The sequence below is a fragment of the Drosophila obscura genome, unplaced genomic scaffold (assembly GCF_018151105.1).
Source record: "Drosophila obscura isolate BZ-5 IFL unplaced genomic scaffold, ASM1815110v1 contig_181, whole genome shotgun sequence".
Lineage (NCBI taxonomy): Eukaryota > Metazoa > Arthropoda > Insecta > Diptera > Drosophilidae > Drosophila > Drosophila obscura.
The window spans coordinates 2,347,010-2,364,814 of NW_024542769.1; the positions used below are offsets into that span (position 1 = coordinate 2,347,010).

Genomic DNA, 17,805 nt, shown 5'->3' on the forward strand with positions numbered 1-17,805 from the left:
GTGCTTTCAAGTGAGGTTTGTATAATGATAACAGAGTTAGTCCTGATATATCAATTTTTTGTGCAGCAACTTATGAATGCAGCAACTGCGTATCATCTTGCAATCGGTGCAGTTCGCACTGCATAAAATGCAACAATTTGATGTGCGGCCAATGCGTCATTACAAAAGAAGTATTGTAAGAATTTAATTTCCATCTTTCTATTTCTAGAAGAAAGATTTTGCGACAAATGCGAAGACGCATAACATGGTAAGGACGCTGAGGACAAATACTTCAATACTTCAAATGTCGCACAGTGCTATGTCTTTATCAAACCCAAGAACACTTTTTATCATATAGTTCTTACTAAATAAGATTAATGAGAACTATTCGCTTAAAAGATGCTTCTTAGAGACTTGCATCATCTAGCAACAAATTGTCAGTATTTACCATAAGGCAGTAAAAGGAGATTACTCATGCCGTAATGCCACACACCCACAACACCGGTGACGTCATATTTCGCGTTTTATGAATGAGTTTTCATCATACCGGTTGGGTGGTTGCTAAAAGGGGGGGGAACTGGTGCATGGCATTCGAGCTTTCCAGAGGTTTAAGGTCAATGAGAGAGTTGTAAAGGAGGAGGAAGGTCAGGTCATGACACGTTGTTGCTGCAGGCGCCCCACACACACACCACCCTGGCACGCAAACGCAAACGCACACATTCCATTCGCTCATTTCAACACACCGTCTGTGTTTGCACTCTGAGCACTGTCATGCTCTCACGCTTCTATGGTACCTGCCTCTCTATCTAACTCTCCTCTCTCAGCCAGCCGACAGTTTATCAGATATTTTCTTTTGTCCAGGGCTTAATATTGTATATATAGAGAGACAGAGAGGCAGAGAGAGAATCGTGAAAGAAAATCGGCTGCGGTTTTGGTGGCAATCGTAAAGCAAATTATTCGTCGAACGCTGAACGCTGAGCAAGTTAGTCGAGTATTAACTTAGTCGTCTAGCCAGTCGCCTGGGTGCTAGTCGAAGAAAGTGGAAATTATGAAATAATTTTCAGCGCGAGTGCTATATAAAACAAACGAAAAAATTTCGTAAGATCATCTCGAGAATCGAAAGAAATACATATACCATAATTATTAGCCATGGCAACCGAGACTACCAAAATGGTGAGTTGAATCGATTTTGAAATCCATGTTAATTACTCGTGATTAGAAAGTGATTAGCTTTTTCCTGTTGATTTCTATTTAATTTCTAAAACGTGGCAGTATAGTTCTGCTAGAGGTTTCGGTTTTCTGTTTTACCTGCTTGACCTTGAACCTGAGTTTAGTTCGGGCCTAATTCGGGACAAGCCCCTTGGACTTTTAACGGCTTTATTCGTAGTGAACTGAACTGTTGGTTTATGGCCCGATAGAAATCGGGTTTGGCTGGACAGAGCGCGTGGTGGTTGGGTTAGGTAATAGGTTGTTATATAAACACACACACACATATGGACTGGAAGTCGTTGTTGATGGTGTTTTGAGGCTGTTTCCAAAGCTGGGCTTTGGAGACTTGCTACATCTAAGAACTGAGTTAGATCACGGAACCTATTATGATCGTTTTGATTGATTCCCAATCATTTTACTATCTCAGTTAGTACTGAATCAATCTATCAAGTGCCGCCATGTTGTTTGTCCACCCATTTAACAACCCATGACTATATTTCATTAATATAAACCAAATAGATATGTACGTACATATATGTATACACACATAGATATTATCTAACAGAAGTGATAGATACCATGCAAAATCTTGACAAATGACGCTGCTTTCTCTGCAGTCTCTCCCCCTTCATCTACTGCAGTGTGGAGCGGGTGTTAAGACATCTTGGCGTCGCTTCTGCATTATCTTTCTCGTGTCTGGAAAACCACCTGACCAAAAAAAAAAGTATGACGACACCAAAAGATAACAATATGTACAAAATTATTCACAGTCAGGCAGCCGAATAATTAGCAGCGTTTCTCAAGGTAATTAATAAAGAGGATTAAATTGCTTTACTTTTTGCGAACCCAATAAAAATTTTTATGGAAGAACAAATTAAAACACGTGCGATAACGTAATGTTCTGGATTTTTAAACAGAAGATAGGGATATAAACGGAATTTCGGGAACTACGCAGAAGTGCCCCTATATTCTTTAGATATCGTTTAAGTAATAAGTAACTACAAAAGTAGGGATATGGAAAAGTTTTATAAAATTCCTACGAAATATTTCATTAATCTTTACAATCTGAATATCATTATAATTTCATTCTATACATAATTCTGGTATGATCTCAGCCCAGACATTTGATTAGGCTAGCATTTGCTTTATCTGCCTTCTACCTTTATCTCGTTCTGATATAATTTGTAAACAATGTTTTATTGAATTGAGGTAAATCAAATTAATGGGACAATTTGTACATGTTCGATCGATGCATGCGGTTAGGCACAAAATATATCAATTTGATGGATGTTCGAGAACTAATAGAAACATTAGGATGCCTGTGTCCAAAGTTCTTTCAATTACCATATACACTGAGTTCAAAATCCAGAACTGTCCTACAGTAGTCAGAAGAAAAATGTTTGCACTAGAATTCAAAGTACATACTAGAGATATTTTTAGAAGCTTTTGCTTTTTGGCTTTTTGTTTATACGTATTTTGGCATATAATCTCCATGTTACCTTGAACAGAATACGCTGTTTTTTTTTTTTGTCTGCCCCGCCCCCACACGTGACATGAACTGACGCAAAGACAAACAATTGAAGACGTAGATACTGAAAATATATAGAAAGATATTCGAAAAAAATATGTACGCAATGTTCGGTTGAACTTTGCATTGAAATAAATCTCTTGATTACCTAATGGGACAAATAAAAACAAAGTTAATTTAATATCTCATTCTTAAATATGTTTATATTAATTCTTTAATGTGGGTCAACGGAACTTCTGTCTTGATTTTTACCTTGTTTTGTTTGCGAAAAAAACCAGTTGCAAATAAATAAAAGCTTAAACTGGTTTTCGATTAAGCGCTAAAGAGTTTCCTACGAGAGAGAGAGATAGAGAGAGTGTGTCTTCAGATCTTTATAAACTTCATCTTCAATTTGTTCGCTCCTGCAATTAATTGTCAAGTAATCAAAGTCTTATTTGGAGCAAAAATGAAATGAACTGGTTTGCGAATGGCTCTAGCACGAGTACTACATGTACTATATGCATATACATAGATAGTAATAGATAATAATAGATGGTAATATCTAAGAAATAGATTTAAGTACGCTATTAGTGTAGAGTAAATTCTCTAACTAATGACCAACTGTATAAACTTTTAGAGATTATTCCTAGCAAATGAATTAACAGCTTTTAGAACTCATATGGCAGCGTCATCCATACGTAAGTACATATGTATGTACATGCATACATTTTGGGACCTTAAGGATTTAATTATAATAATAATTACATACATACATATGTACTGAAACACATCTTTCAGTTCAGCTTTATATGTATGTACATACGGAATTTCATTAGCAAAGGCTCTTTCCAATTACCATTCAATTTAATAAAATTATCTCACTTAGTATATTTCCTGTAAAAATATGGTTATATTTATATGAATGTGCGGCTGGTATGCTACTGTATGCTTGTTTATTCAGCAAGATCAAAGAAACGCAAGAAATACATACATACATTTTTATTTATTTAAAAGAGATAGAATGGAGGTATTTTGCTTATGTAGTATATGCACTGCATACATTCTATCATCGACTTTCATTGTACTAAATAAATAGTTGATTCGTGAGCAAATCGTCCTTGTTCTCAATTGACTCGATCTAATAAAAAATGTATGGTCATTTTCCATTTGACTTTGAAAATCGTTTGCGTATTGATTTTTTTTAGACTTGTGTGCTGGTTATAGGAAGTTAGAGGTCTTGTCAGTATTGATTTAAGGCAATTATTAATAAATTTTTGTTGCATGGTTAAGATACACATTCATTCATACATACATATGTACTTTGTAAGAGCTACACACGTACATACATATAAATCATGTGACTACCTCAAACTCAATCACACTATTTCACAATGCCCAAATAGTGTCAGTTATTATCAGTATACGGAGAAAACCCCTCAGAGTGAAACATGTCAAAATCAGTTGACAGAACAACAAGGGTGTAGCCACTGGTGAGAGGGGGGAAGCTTCCCCCTTTATCATAATATTTAGTCAGAAACAAAATATTAATTGAATATTGAAACATTGAACATTGGCAATATTTTTAAGTGATTTTATGAGATTCAGCCATCCTCGCGAAATCCCGGGTTCGACCTTGCATGAACATGTCACTTTTTGTATTTTGCAGAGATACAGTCAAACTTCTCCAAGATGAATGACCATCTATTTATGGAAACTCTAGGTTAAATAAATATACATATATTAAAACTACATAAATTCGTATGTCCATATGTATGTACATATATGTACATATGTAAGATCCCTATACAGATCATATTTTAGTGAAATTTAAACTTATAGTTCCATTGAATTTGGACAATCAATTTAGCTTACGAAAATTCGACATAGAAGAGTTCCACTTAGAGATCGAATGCATCTGTACTTTATGTAAGAACGGAAAAAACTGGTTTGACAATGCATCCAATTCTGGACCGGCTACTTACAATACCCGTACAGCAAGCAACCTGTTGGCGACTTTCACCCCGTGAGGGGGGAGTGGCATTGAGAAAGTCGGCTTGCTCGTTGCACTTTGAACAAGTTCACCAGAAGAGACGAGACGAGATTGGGCCTGGCCTGTTGGTGTCCACTTGGCTGGGTGCTACAGCTGTCACATACACTTCCTGTCCCGCAACAAGTGCGCACTCGAGCCGCGTTTTCTTGTGTCGCCTCAATATCAATTAGCTCTTCGCTGCAATGCAGTATTGCTTGCATTTTCTCTCTAATGCAGGTAGCACAGGGCAACGTTTCTCCTACTCTCTCCCTTGCATACATACACAAGTATGTACATACGTACGTATGTGTCTGCTCTCACGTTGGCTCTCACGATTTTTGCCATGCTTGTTTTTGCCTGTTGCTTCTTGTCACTTTGTTTTGATTTTTTTCCGTCTGCATGCTGTTTGTTTTCTCAAAGTGATGGACACGTGAACAAAAGCAGCTGCAGGATTTAATTTTCTTATCTCTATTTCTACAACACAGTCGGAAAGTTCGATCTGCTCAAACTAAAATTCCTTAATTGAGGAATTGATAAAAACCCCCCTTTTCCTCTAGCAAAGCAAATAATATTAAACATAGCTATTTTAAATTATCCAAATGTAAATGTTCCACTCACGCTGCCGTCACTATTTCTCTCGCGCGCTCTCTCGACTTGCTGACAGTGCTGCCAGAATTTCAGAGTCAATACAAGCCTAGATTCGAGTACAAAATTGTATGCAAAAAAGGCTAAAAATATTGTGGTTGTAGTGTTTTTATTTTTATATATTAAGAAAATCGAAAACTTCAACATTATAATCTTCCCTTTGATGATTTCATTTTTCACATTTGAAATATCGAGGGTTATATTTTGCACGCAGCACATAAAGTAGACATCAGTGTCAAGTGGACTACAAATGGACAGAAACATGACACAATTTTCACAGAAAAGTAGTTTGGATAATTTGTATGCATCGATAAAAGCTAAAAATTATGTCAAATACACTTAAGGTTAAAACATAATGAATTCATTTTAAAAAAATTTCTAAGTGTACTAAAATAAAAAACATACAAAATTGTATAATAAATCTCTTTAAACACTGCTAGATGTTTCCTGAAATAGCTTAAACGACAGCACTGGTGCGGCCCACACTGACACACCCACACAGACTTAACTTGAGGAGAGAATATTAGCTTCTTTACTCTCTCTGCTGCTCTCTCTCTTTCACGAAACATATATATTCTTGATCAACATGATATCTGAGTCGGTTTCTATGTAAAAAAAAGTCTCTCAGTTTTGAAGACCTCAATGAAATTCGTATATAGTCGACAGTCATGAATTGAATGGATTTGTGGGAATGGGCCTTATCGGAACTTCAGAGCTTCATTTATAGGAAGGATCGGTGCAAACTGGGTTTTTTAATTCAACAAAAGGCTTGGATATTGGGAGCTCCATACATACACATATGTTTTAACATAATTCGCCGAAATTGTGTCCAAGTCGGACGACTATATCATAGCTCTCATAGGAACTATCGGTCAAAAACAAGTTGTTGCGAGAGAAACACATGCATGAGACAAACGCACCAACACAAGTAAATGCTGGCGTCCGAGTCGGCGACGCGACGAGTCGGGCACATTCATTTCAAAAAAATCATTCAAATCGAATCGGTCGAAATACCGCTGCGCTGCTGTTATAAAGTAAAGTTAATTTTAATATTAAGAATATTTGTTCTGTGTATAACTCCTAGATCGGACACACTTTGAAAAAACGTTTGCCATGTGCGTTGAATTTTGGTGCTGGTGCTGCGCCTGTATATAAGGCGATAAAAATACCGCGCTGCTCTTGTGTTTATTTAAAATTGTTGGTTAGGAAGTGAACTCGTGTCGTTTGCATTTTCTTGCAGTGTGAAGTGTGAAGGTCTGTAGAATAGACCCCAAAAGACCCCATAACAAAGGCAGCGAATCCTAGAATATATTTACTGTACTTACTGTACATATGTACATATCTGCGTTGCTTTAACTGCAATTTCTTTGTTCAAGCGGTGTTCTCTTCTCTTATGTTTTGTTATTTTCTTTTCTGTTCTGCTCTGCTTGTCTTCTTCCATGCCCTCTCTTCCACCAGTGCACCATTTATAGAAATGCACCTGAAGAAGAGCCAGAGTATCGGCATGTACATCCGAGTAGTACATACATATGTACATATGTGTCCATCTGTGTGTCGATACTATGGAAGCAGGCAGCTGCAGACTTCCTAGTCTGGCTTTCTGTAATTAACGTTCTCCAGAATATTGTTTACTTTCGTTTACTGCCTGCATTTTTGGCTGAAAATGTGAGAAATTTTACAGTTCCGTGGGTGTCGCTCACGTCGCGGGATCTGTGTGGGAGGTGCGAATAGTAGCTAGTAAAAAAAGAATTAATGGAATTCTTTGGGTTATTTATGTGTGTAGATTCGACTAATTAAAGTAAATATTTCAATCCAGTACGTTTCCGATTTATAACTTAATTCAATCCAACAATATACTATATACATATTTTTGGATTTCCAAGTAATCATGCTATTGTATAATGGATCATGATTCATGGTCATCTCACTTCTTATCAACGGAAAACAGACCACGCCTCTCCATAATGACTAGAAGTATCTATATATTCGGAAGTCGTTGTCTGGCTGGCACTGAAACTGAAACCCATCAGGTGATACCCGAAATATAAACCTTTTAAATAGGTTTCCTTTATATGTGTACTGCATTTTTAATACCGCTCAAAAGTCATTGAACCTCAGAAACTCAAGCAGCTGTTAGGTCTGTGGGGGAGGACCGAACCTACAGCAAAATTGCCCCAATATTTATTGTCCCAGGCCTGCAGCTGGTTGTCATTATGTAATTGCTCTTTTTGATTTATTTACAGTCCCTTTCCTCCATGAGAATTAGTATAATAATCAAGGTTTTCTTATCAAAAATCATGACGGGCTTTCTTTAACTGCAATATCAAGGCCACAAACACATGACTAGGAAATTGGAATGTCTAAACTGAAAGTAGAGATATATATAGCCACTCTATTATATAGTAGATAAATGTATAATAAAGAATGCATATGTGGGTTAAACCTGTTAGGCACGTTTCCCTGTACCTCACCCAACACAGTTTTCAAAGTGAAATATCTAAATCTACAATTTTGTTTAACAGTTGCACTCAACCTCAACCCAAAAAGTTTCATAGATAAAAAAACATTCAATACAAATTAAAAGATACCAAAGTATACATAGTTATATTTTTTTTTTAACTGATGACTTTACTTTTCATTTTATACAACTTTTTCCAATCCATTTCTTAAATTAATGCCTCATCATTATTTACTCAAATATTCGTCGGAGAAATTAGCACCTTCTTTATTGAGTCTGGCAGATAACGTGATTTTTTTCTGTTTATTAATTCACACCTAATCTAATGAGCAGCGTAATCGAATACCCAACTAACACATCGTATATGCTTCATAGTATATTCTGATATAACGATATCAGTTACTAGTTTTTTTTGTGTGGTCATTGAACGTACAATACCAAAATAATATACATATATTATGAGATAAGTTTGTTTTGTTTCATTTCAATTTCAATGATAAATACTTTTTTTGGGTTACGGATTGTACGAAACTAGCAGTTACATAGAATAAATATAGGGTTTTTTATCTACCATTTCAATGATTTTTCTGAATTTTTTACTGTTTTTGATGGATGGATTTGAAACGTACTGTAAATTCTATTATTTGTTGAGTAAGGCATGCATTGCACATAAACTTTCCAGAATTTCCCTTCACTTTGTGTACATTGTATACTTACATTTCCCACCTGTTTCTATGACTAAGACGTATATAAATTGTATGTACTTTTGACAGCAGCTTAAAAAAAGGTGCTTACTAACTAAACCCAAAAATAAATCTATAGATTCCAAGCACCCCCTACAAATTTGTAGCTACGCCTTTGTTTAAAAAAATCTCCAACCCCAGCAGTTAATTATGCAAATTTTGTATAGTTTTTTGTTCAGCTGACAATGTCAATGTCAAGTTCAAATTTCTGTACCCAAACAAATGAAACATTAATTGATATAACAATTATTGCAGTTCAGTTTGAACTACAATATCATCCCATATTCGGTATGTGTACAATGAAACCAGGGTTATTTGTAATTGATATTATTTACATTTGATCGGGAAGTGGAACCCCAATGAAGGTGACAAAGTTGAATGAATTACTAGAGATTCATAAACTAAATAAATGAATTGAATTTATACTTTGTCAGTGCAATAAACTCGCAAATACTTTGAATACAATGAGTCAAATCTCTGTGCCACAGGCTCTTCCTATTGATAATGATAATTTTTACTGCTTTGTTCGGGGTGTTTCCGCTTTTCGATTTAACAAACCGCAAAATCTTTCTCGGGAGGCGATAAAAATAAGTTCTGAATAACTGATTGATGGATGCATTGAGCACGAGTGCTACTTAAAATATTGTATAACAAACGATTCCAAAAGCATATCCCTTGCCAGTTCTGGCGGCTCTCTACAGATAACCCCCAGCTTAACCTCCTCCGAGGCGCACGATTCTCTTTGTTGCCAGGCGCCTTGGCCTGTGTGAATGAACTAAAAAAGAGGGAAAATACTCGCAAGAAACTGCAATTTCCATATCAAATTTATGCGAATTTCGTAGGGTGATCTGTCTGTGCACTCGAATTAATTTAATGGACTGGTAATTGTCAAAATGTTCCTAGAGTATAGTACAGTCTTGCCTTGATAAACAGTCACCCAAAAGCCGTTCGATTGGTAGTACCTTGAGCACTTGTTAACTGGGCTTCCAGTTTAATTTTAGATTATGTTTTTTGTACTTTGGATCACTACTTTAATCGGTTGCCTAACAGCCAGCCTGTGCCTCTGATTAGGGTCTAAAGTACTCATCTCTGTTGAGCAAATATAGTATTACCATAGTGAAAAACTTGAATTAGAAACTCAAATTTCTTATCAATGTTATGAAATCTGTTACTCTACAGAAAATATATTAATATATATATTACATTATTTTTTCTTTGTATATAGCTATTTTTATAATAGAAACCTCACCTTTGTGGTCTTTCAAAGTGCACTTTGTTTTGTTTTCGTTAATTTTTTATGACTTTGTTTATATCTTCGTGAACTGGATTTTTAGCAGACTGGTTATCGGTATACAAAGTGTATGGCAAAGTGATCAAAATTGAGATCTGAACATTTCAATATATTTGTATTTTTAATTCTAATGTCGAAATTTATTTAAATTTTATATGGAAATAATAAACTTTCGTAACTTGTTTGTTTAGCTTTGCCATTCTAACTGGACTTTTCAGATCTTAACTCATTTAATTGAATTTATGAATAATTAAAAAGTGTAGTATAAAACACAATGAAATGATTTCATATTGAACTCTCCATAATATGAGGTTTACGTCAAGCAGTCGTACAATTTATTGATCCTTTATTGATCCGGTATCCCTAATGCCATTATATTGTGTAAGCCGCGCTAATTATTCTCCTTTATTTATAATTTTTTTTTAAAGATAATCTCTTGCACCATCTGAATATGGTAATTTCGTATAATAAATTTGTCATTTAATTTCCGCATTAAAAGTTGCAACCATCCTCTGTACATATGTGCACATATATCCAGTTTATTAATACGTTAATTTACGCAAATACGTGTTCATTTGAGGTTTAATAAATAACAATGTTTCACCCCAGCTGGCAACACTTAGTCACCCGGAATGTACAATACCTCTCTATCTCTCGCCATGACCCATTATTTCAATTAACTGGTAAACACTATACTATACTTCTGTTCACTTATCGAGAACGTCCCCTCGGACTACTACTACATTATTCTCTATCAAAGTGCAGTCCTCTATCTCTGAATCTGTGGGATGTACGAGTACCCGAGTATGTTACCCTGGCCAAACAATGACAAAAGGCATTTGGAAAATTGTCTGTAAACGGGCCATTAATTTATTTACCAAGCTACAACAATGAAAAGGAACCAGAAGTGTCTTGGGGGGGTCCGAAGATAGTTCTGTTTTGGTTATCTGATTGTTTTGCCCATCAAGCCGTTCAATTAGCTTACGAAGAAACCCCCCTGCCATTCAAAATTAGGCGAGAAATTTTGGTGTTTCTTGCCGACTGCCGGCGGAAGTCTTTCCCGGTCTGTTATTAGTTGATTCCCTTTATTATCCATGTAATCTGTAAGAATTTGTGGTCATACATAGCCATTAATTATAATTGGGGTTTATTTGAACGTTATTAGACCTGTTGACGATTCAAGCATGAAGCATGAGGATATTTGGAATTTCTATTATTTCAATTTTACTTTGTAATAAAGTTATTATTTTTGTATATCTCTTTCTGTTGATTAATGGCTTACACTGGGGAATTCTCGAGAATTGTAAAATTCATTTGCATGCATCTTACATTCATTGAGATTTTCTAGAAAACCTTTAAGCTCTCCCCTCTCTTACAACCAAATGTGTTAAGCCCCGGAGTTCTATAACATTTTCTACCTTCCTTTCAACATTCCTTCCTTCGTTTGTCTTTATCAGTGAAGCTCGTAGCTCGCAGAAAATTCCACTCCCCAACGATCCGACAATGTAAATATTTGTACTCAGATTATATTACAATACAAGCATGTAATAGTATAAAGACATACATTTTATATAGATGTACGTATAAATGCGTGTGTATATTTTCAATTTTGATTGATATTCAGGGCGCCTTCTGACGTAGATGACCAATTGTCAAATGATAGCAGTCTTACAGATTGCTTGTTGGATTGTTGTAGCTGTATACAGACGAGTGTATGCATATGTATACTTTACTATATACTAGTATGCTCTATATAAATGCTCTACTTTATCAATTTTTGCCTTCTATCTTCACTTCTTCCTATCGGCATTGGTAATCAATCAGAGGCACACACACAGAGGCCCGGCAACAGCAACGAGCCCTCTCTATGAGATGATGGACTTTTCGAGTACCAAAATGGAATAGTTGAGCTGAGTTTTTGGCAGGGGCGTGGTTCGGTTCTGGTTGCTGCCAGAGCGTGTTTGAATTTGTATTAATGATACTTTTAATTGGCGTGTGGAAATATTTCTTAATTAAAGACTGACTTATGACTCGCGAACCGAGGGAAATACTCGAAAGTACGTACAGGGTTGGGTTTCAATAAATATTGCACGAGCACTCATACCTCTCAGTGAGTGGTATATAGTATAAAAATATCTTTAGCAAACTATAGCTATGCCAATGCCCTAGAAGTGGATTCTACAGTGCGTTTCAAAAGTTTAATAGGGTTGGAAGAGGGCTCCTTTTAGATACTCAAAAAAGTACATACTCGTACATTTATCTAGTATTAGTTTTGGGTAAAGCTAAGCAGGCTATTAAGTGTGCCACCTTATAGATGATTACAACGAAACGCACTGTATATCGCATGTTTACGCCAGCCTCCGCCATGCCACTCCCCCCTCTAGACATAAACAATTGAGGCCGACTGTGCAAACACAATAAAAACTGATGATAGACTTTGATGATGTTGATATTGATGTCGGAGGCGGATATCTCTATCTCAAATTCTCCCCCTCGATCCCTCGATCACGTGCTGGACAGAAAATGCAGTGTGAAAATAAATGCTAATGTTCGTCGCCCACTAACAAAAGCAGATCGATCTCAAATTACCTCTGCCTCGACATCTCGACGATTCGCATGGATCACACACGAACACGAACAACAATAGTAACAGCAATTCCTACACTACCTCAAAAGCAGAGTAAACAATATATAAGCTAAATAAATAACAATCAAAAATAAGCCTGGTAAAACGCTTCACAAAAGGCGGCAACTTGTTAAATAAACTAATTAATTAAATAAAGGGTTTTTAAATATTTTTTTTGTCGGTTGTATGTGATGTATTATAGCTACTACTCATAGATGAGTAATTCGAATAGATTTAGATAACGAGTGTGAGAATAAAGATATATGTATATCTCTATTAATATATTTAATAACTCACGTTTGGCTCTCTTTGTTTTAATTCACCAAATCTATTAAATTTGTTGCGTTTCTCAAAGTTGAGCTGAATTTAATGCTTGAGATTATGATAAATTATCATTAAAAATCTCTTTCGGAAAATGAATTATCATTTATTTAAATAGAAAACAAGGATAATCTCTATATTTTACGATGAATAAAATCAAATTAATATTGGGCTATTGAATGCAAGAAAGACAAAATCGAAAATAATTGGTGTACTATGATACATAGATACATATGTACTCATGTATGTACATATATTCAGGAGACGGATTTACTAAGCAATTAAATATTTATCTTCTTTGAGAAGGTTTTCTTTAAAAATCTTCACAACTCATCCCTCAGCATAAATCATATTCCTTATCCAGTCCGTGCAACCTCTTCAAATATTAAAAAAAAAACATTTTCACTTTGTGTCATCAAGTCAATAACCTCTTTAGAGGTTGCATGCAACACGCAACAGATCCATTTCAACAGCTTTTTGTGCCTCTATCAGCCCCTGCCACATGTCTCCTTTCCCCCCGGCGAGGCACCAAAGTAATGTTTACATATTGTTCGAGTATTTTTTGTATGCTTACACCATTGACATTGACATTGGACATAGTCTGTTTGTTTCTTGTGTGTATAGTCCGATCCAATCTATAATTAGTGGGTGCTTTCAGTTTTATATATATGTTTATCTGATATATATTATAGATACACCAATGTTAAAGGCAACACAACACGTGTGTTGAGGGTGTGTGCTGCGGCTCTGTTATTATATTTGTCTGTGGATTACAGGGGCTTGATTGATTGTAACTTTTATTTCCGATAAGCAGCTTCATAGGAATCATTGATTGGGACGTGCCTCCTGCCAACGCACCATGAAAGGGGTACCTATGTACACATGTGTATCTATATATTTTTTATTCTATTTGGAGAACTAACTTACGCATAGATTACCTAACAAAATAGTATACTATAATGGCAGGGGGCTATGACGCTCAGAGTGGAATAGAAGCCGACTGTCGTCATTAATATGCGCCTCTGAAATATCCCCCACCCCATGAGTATTCCTTCAGTTGACGAGTTTTCTAGCACAACTCAGGCATACTCATTCCGTTTCATTCTATTTTATTTCCATAGTATTACTGCAAAACGTTCTTTTTTCCGCCAAAGAGAAATTATATCACGCGCCTGATTTCCATATGCTTCTTGATTTATTTTTGCTGCGCTGTGGTTTGCTGTGTGTTCGATTCAAATGATTTTCAATTGGTTAGGTTTGAGCTTCAATGTGTGGTATGCTGATGGATGGCATTTTAATGATGCGTGTACGATGACAATCGATTGGTCGGGTTCGGAGTTCAGATTACTTTTGGGTACGTCATGGCAACTAGTGGTTTGGTTCTGTTTTCTTATATACATACCTAGTATAAATACTTTAAGGGGCTCGCTCTTGAACATTTTTATTGATCTATTTGTCTTGTATTCTATTTACCTACAGATCTATCTACCAGCAGACATTAAAATGGAAGTGTAAGTATTGCGACTTGTATATAGTAATTGATATGGTGTGATAGATAGACTGTTATGATTGATTCAGGAAAATAATAAGTTAAAAGTAAGCTTGAAGTAATATTTGATGAGGTTTATAAACCTCCTGTGCTCCAGAATGTAAATCCATATATCCATAGATAGAAGAAAGCTGCATATTCAAAATCACAATCAATCAAAATAAGTCGGGGGGGCCCCCCCTTCCCCCTTTTTTTTTCCGGGCCCCCCCCCCCCCCCCCCTTTTTTTTTTTTTTTTTTTTTTCTCCCCTCCTTTCTTTCCTCCCCCCCCCCCCCCCCCCTTTCCCCCCCCCCCCCCCCCCCCCCCCCCCCCCCCCCCCCCCCCCCCCCCCCCCGCCCCGGTCTTCCCCCCCCCCCCCCTCTCCCCCTCCCCCCCCTCCTTCCCTTCCCTTTTTTTTTCGGGGCTTTTTCTTGCCCCCCCCCCCCCCTTTCCCCCTTCTCCCCCCCCCCCTTTCCCCCTTCCCTTTTTTTTTTTTTTTTTTCCCCCCTTTTTTTTTTTTTTTTTTTTTTTTTTTTTTTATTTTTTTTTTTTGTTTTTTTTAGGGGGGGTTTTTTTTTTTTTTTTCCTTTTTTTTTTTTTCTTTTTTTTTTTTTTCCCCCTTTTTCCCCCCCCCCCCCCCCCCCCCCCCCCCCCCCCCCCCCCCCCCCTTTCTCCCTTTTCTTTCTTTTTTTTTTTTTTTTTTTTTTTCCCCCCCCCCCCCCCCCCCCCCCCCCCCCCCCCCCTTTTTTTTTCCCTTTTTTTTTCCCTTCCCCCCTTTTTTCCCCTTTCCTCTTTCCCTTTTTTTTTTTTTTTTTTTTTTTTTTTTTTTCCTTTCCTTTTTTTTTTTTTTTTTTTTTTTTTTTTTTTTTTTTTTTCTTTTTTTTTTTTTCCCTTTTTTTTTTTCCCCCCCCCTTTTCTCCCCGCTTTTTTTTTTTTTTTTTTTTTTTTTTTTTTTTTTTTTTTTTTTTTTTTTTTTTTTTTTTTTTTTTTTTTTTTTTTTTTTTTTTTTTCTTTTTTTTTTTTTTTCCCCCCCTTTCTTTTTTTTTTTTGGGGGCCTTTCTTCCCTTTTTTTTTCCCCCCCCCCCCCCCCTTCTTTCTTTTTTCTTTTTTTTTTTTTTTTTTTCCTTCTTTCCCCCCCCTTTTTTTTCTCCCCCCTTTTTTTTTTTTTTTTTTTTTTTTTTTTTTTTTTTAAAATTAAAAAATTAGATAAATATAGGCCCGGGACGTGTACCTAAAATCTTTTTAAATCAGCTCTAATTTATATATTATTGCCTGTACTAATCCACAGTGAAATCGGTGAACCGCCACAGCCACCAGTGAAATGTTCCAACTTCTTCAGCAATCACTGGAAGGGCCTTGTGGTCTTTTTGGTTCCTCTGCTTTGCCTGCCCATAATGCTGCTGAACAATACACCCGTAAGTTGATTTCCCACATTGATTCGAAATGAAATGTAAGTCTAAAAAATTGGTCTTACTCTTTCAGGAATATCGCTGCATGTACCTGCTATTGGTGATGGCCGTGTTTTGGGTTACAGAAGCCCTGCCACTCTATGTGACCTCAATGATACCCATTGTAGCGTTCCCTGTGATGGGAATTATGGTGAGACTGCGAAACTGCGTAGTTATAAATAATTACTGACTAAACTAAATGCGTGTTTGGTTCCTATATAGAGCTCCGATCAGACCTGCCGTTTGTACTTTAAAGACACGCTGGTCATGTTCATGGGTGGCATTATGGTGGCCCTGGCCGTGGAATACTGTAATCTGCACAAGCGCCTCGCGTTGAGGGTAATCCAGATCGTGGGCTGCAGTCCCCGAAGATTACACTTTGGCCTGATTATGGTTACTATGTTCCTGTCTATGTGGATCTCGAACGCCGCCTGCACGGCTATGATGTGTCCGATTATTCAGGCTGTGCTGGAGGAGCTGCAGGCCCAGGGCGTCTGCAAGATCAACCACGAACCCCAGTATCAAATGGTCGGCGGCAACAAGAACAACAACGAGGATGAGTGAGTAACCTAACGGAAAAGATCACTTTGATTATTATACTAATTCCTGATTCCTAATTGCCACCCCCCCACCAGGCCACCATATCCCACCAAGATCACTCTGTGCTACTATCTGGGCATTGCCTACGCCTCATCGCTGGGCGGCTGTGGAACCATCATTGGCACTGCCACCAATCTCACTTTCAAGGGCATCTACGAGTCGCGTTTCCCCACCTCTACCGAACAGATGGACTTCCCCACATTCATGTTCTACTCCGTCCCATCGATGTTGATCTACACATTCCTGACATTCATCTTCCTGCAGTGGCACTTTATGGGCCTGTTCCGACCCAAGAGCAAGGAGGCTCAGGAAGTGCAGTTGGGCAAGGATGGCGCCGATGTGGCCAAGAAGGTGATCGACCAGCGTTACAAGGAGTTGGGCCCCATGAGCATCCACGAGATTCAAGTGATGATTCTGTTCATCTTCATGGTCATCATGTACTTCACCCGCAAGCCTGGCATCTTCCTAGGCTGGGCCGATTGGCTGAACACCAAGTGAGTGCGACAACTGCCATTGACTTACCGGTGGAGCCATACTAATACGTCTCTATTTGATCCGACTCTTTCAGGGACATTCGAAACTCTATGCCAACTATTTTCGTCGTCATTATGTGCTTCATTCTGCCGGCCAACTATGCTTTCCTGCGATACTGCTCGAGGCGTGGTGGTCCAGTGCCCACGGGTCCGACTCCCTCTCTGATTACCTGGAAGTTCATCCAGACTAAGGTGCCATGGGGCCTGGTGTTCCTTTTGGGCGGTGGCTTTGCCCTGGCCGAGGGCAGCAAAGTGAGCGGCATGGCCAAGCTGATTGGCAACGCCCTGATTGGCCTGAAGGTCTTGCCAAATGCTGTACTCCTGCTGGTGGTCATCCTGGTTGCTGTTGTGCTCACGGCCTTCAGTTCCAATGTGGCTATTGCCAACATTATTATTCCCGTACTGGCGGAGATGGTGAGTTGATCAGCTTCATTACTTTTTGGATTACATTACTGATATGTAATTTTACGACTCTCCTTGCAGTCTCTGGCCATTGAGATTCATCCGCTGTATCTGATTCTGCCCGCTGGCCTGGCCTGCAGCATGGCCTTCCACCTGCCAGTGAGCACGCCGCCCAATGCTCTTGTGGCCGGCTATGCCAACATTAGAACAAAGGACATGGCCATTGCTGGAATCGGCCCAACCATTATCACCATCATTATCCTGTTTATCTTCTGTCAAACCTGGGGACTGGTTGTCTACCCCAACCTCAACACGTTCCCAGAGTGGGCGCGTCTCGCGGCAGAAGCAGCTGTCAACAAGACACACTAGTTAGTTAGTCCTTAGTCCTAGAAACACATTAAACACAAACCGAAAAGTTAGGGAATTTTACAAGAATAGTGCCTTTTGTTGAAAACAACAGAGAGAGTGAACAGAGCAGAGAAGAGAA

General features: G+C 37.8%; 1 protein-coding gene across 2 annotated transcripts; it reads left to right on the forward strand.

Annotated features, from left to right (window-relative positions):
* Positions 1 to 954: 954 nt before the first annotated feature.
* Positions 955 to 17,805, forward strand: LOC111073431 (protein I'm not dead yet). 2 transcript variants are annotated; one of them, XM_022365731.2, is made up of 8 exons: positions 955 to 1,152; positions 14,288 to 14,319; positions 15,624 to 15,750; positions 15,818 to 15,934; positions 16,006 to 16,343; positions 16,419 to 16,877; positions 16,952 to 17,330; positions 17,400 to 17,805. In XM_022365731.2, the coding sequence occupies exons 1-8, from the start codon at positions 1,129 to 1,131 to the stop codon at positions 17,685 to 17,687; spliced, it is 1,764 nt and encodes a 587-aa protein (XP_022221423.2). In that variant the 5' UTR covers positions 955 to 1,128; the 3' UTR covers positions 17,688 to 17,805. The 2 variants fall into 2 exon arrangements, with proteins under 2 accessions (XP_022221423.2, XP_022221422.2); XM_022365730.2 differs by lacking the exon at positions 955 to 1,152 and adding an exon at positions 6,287 to 6,403.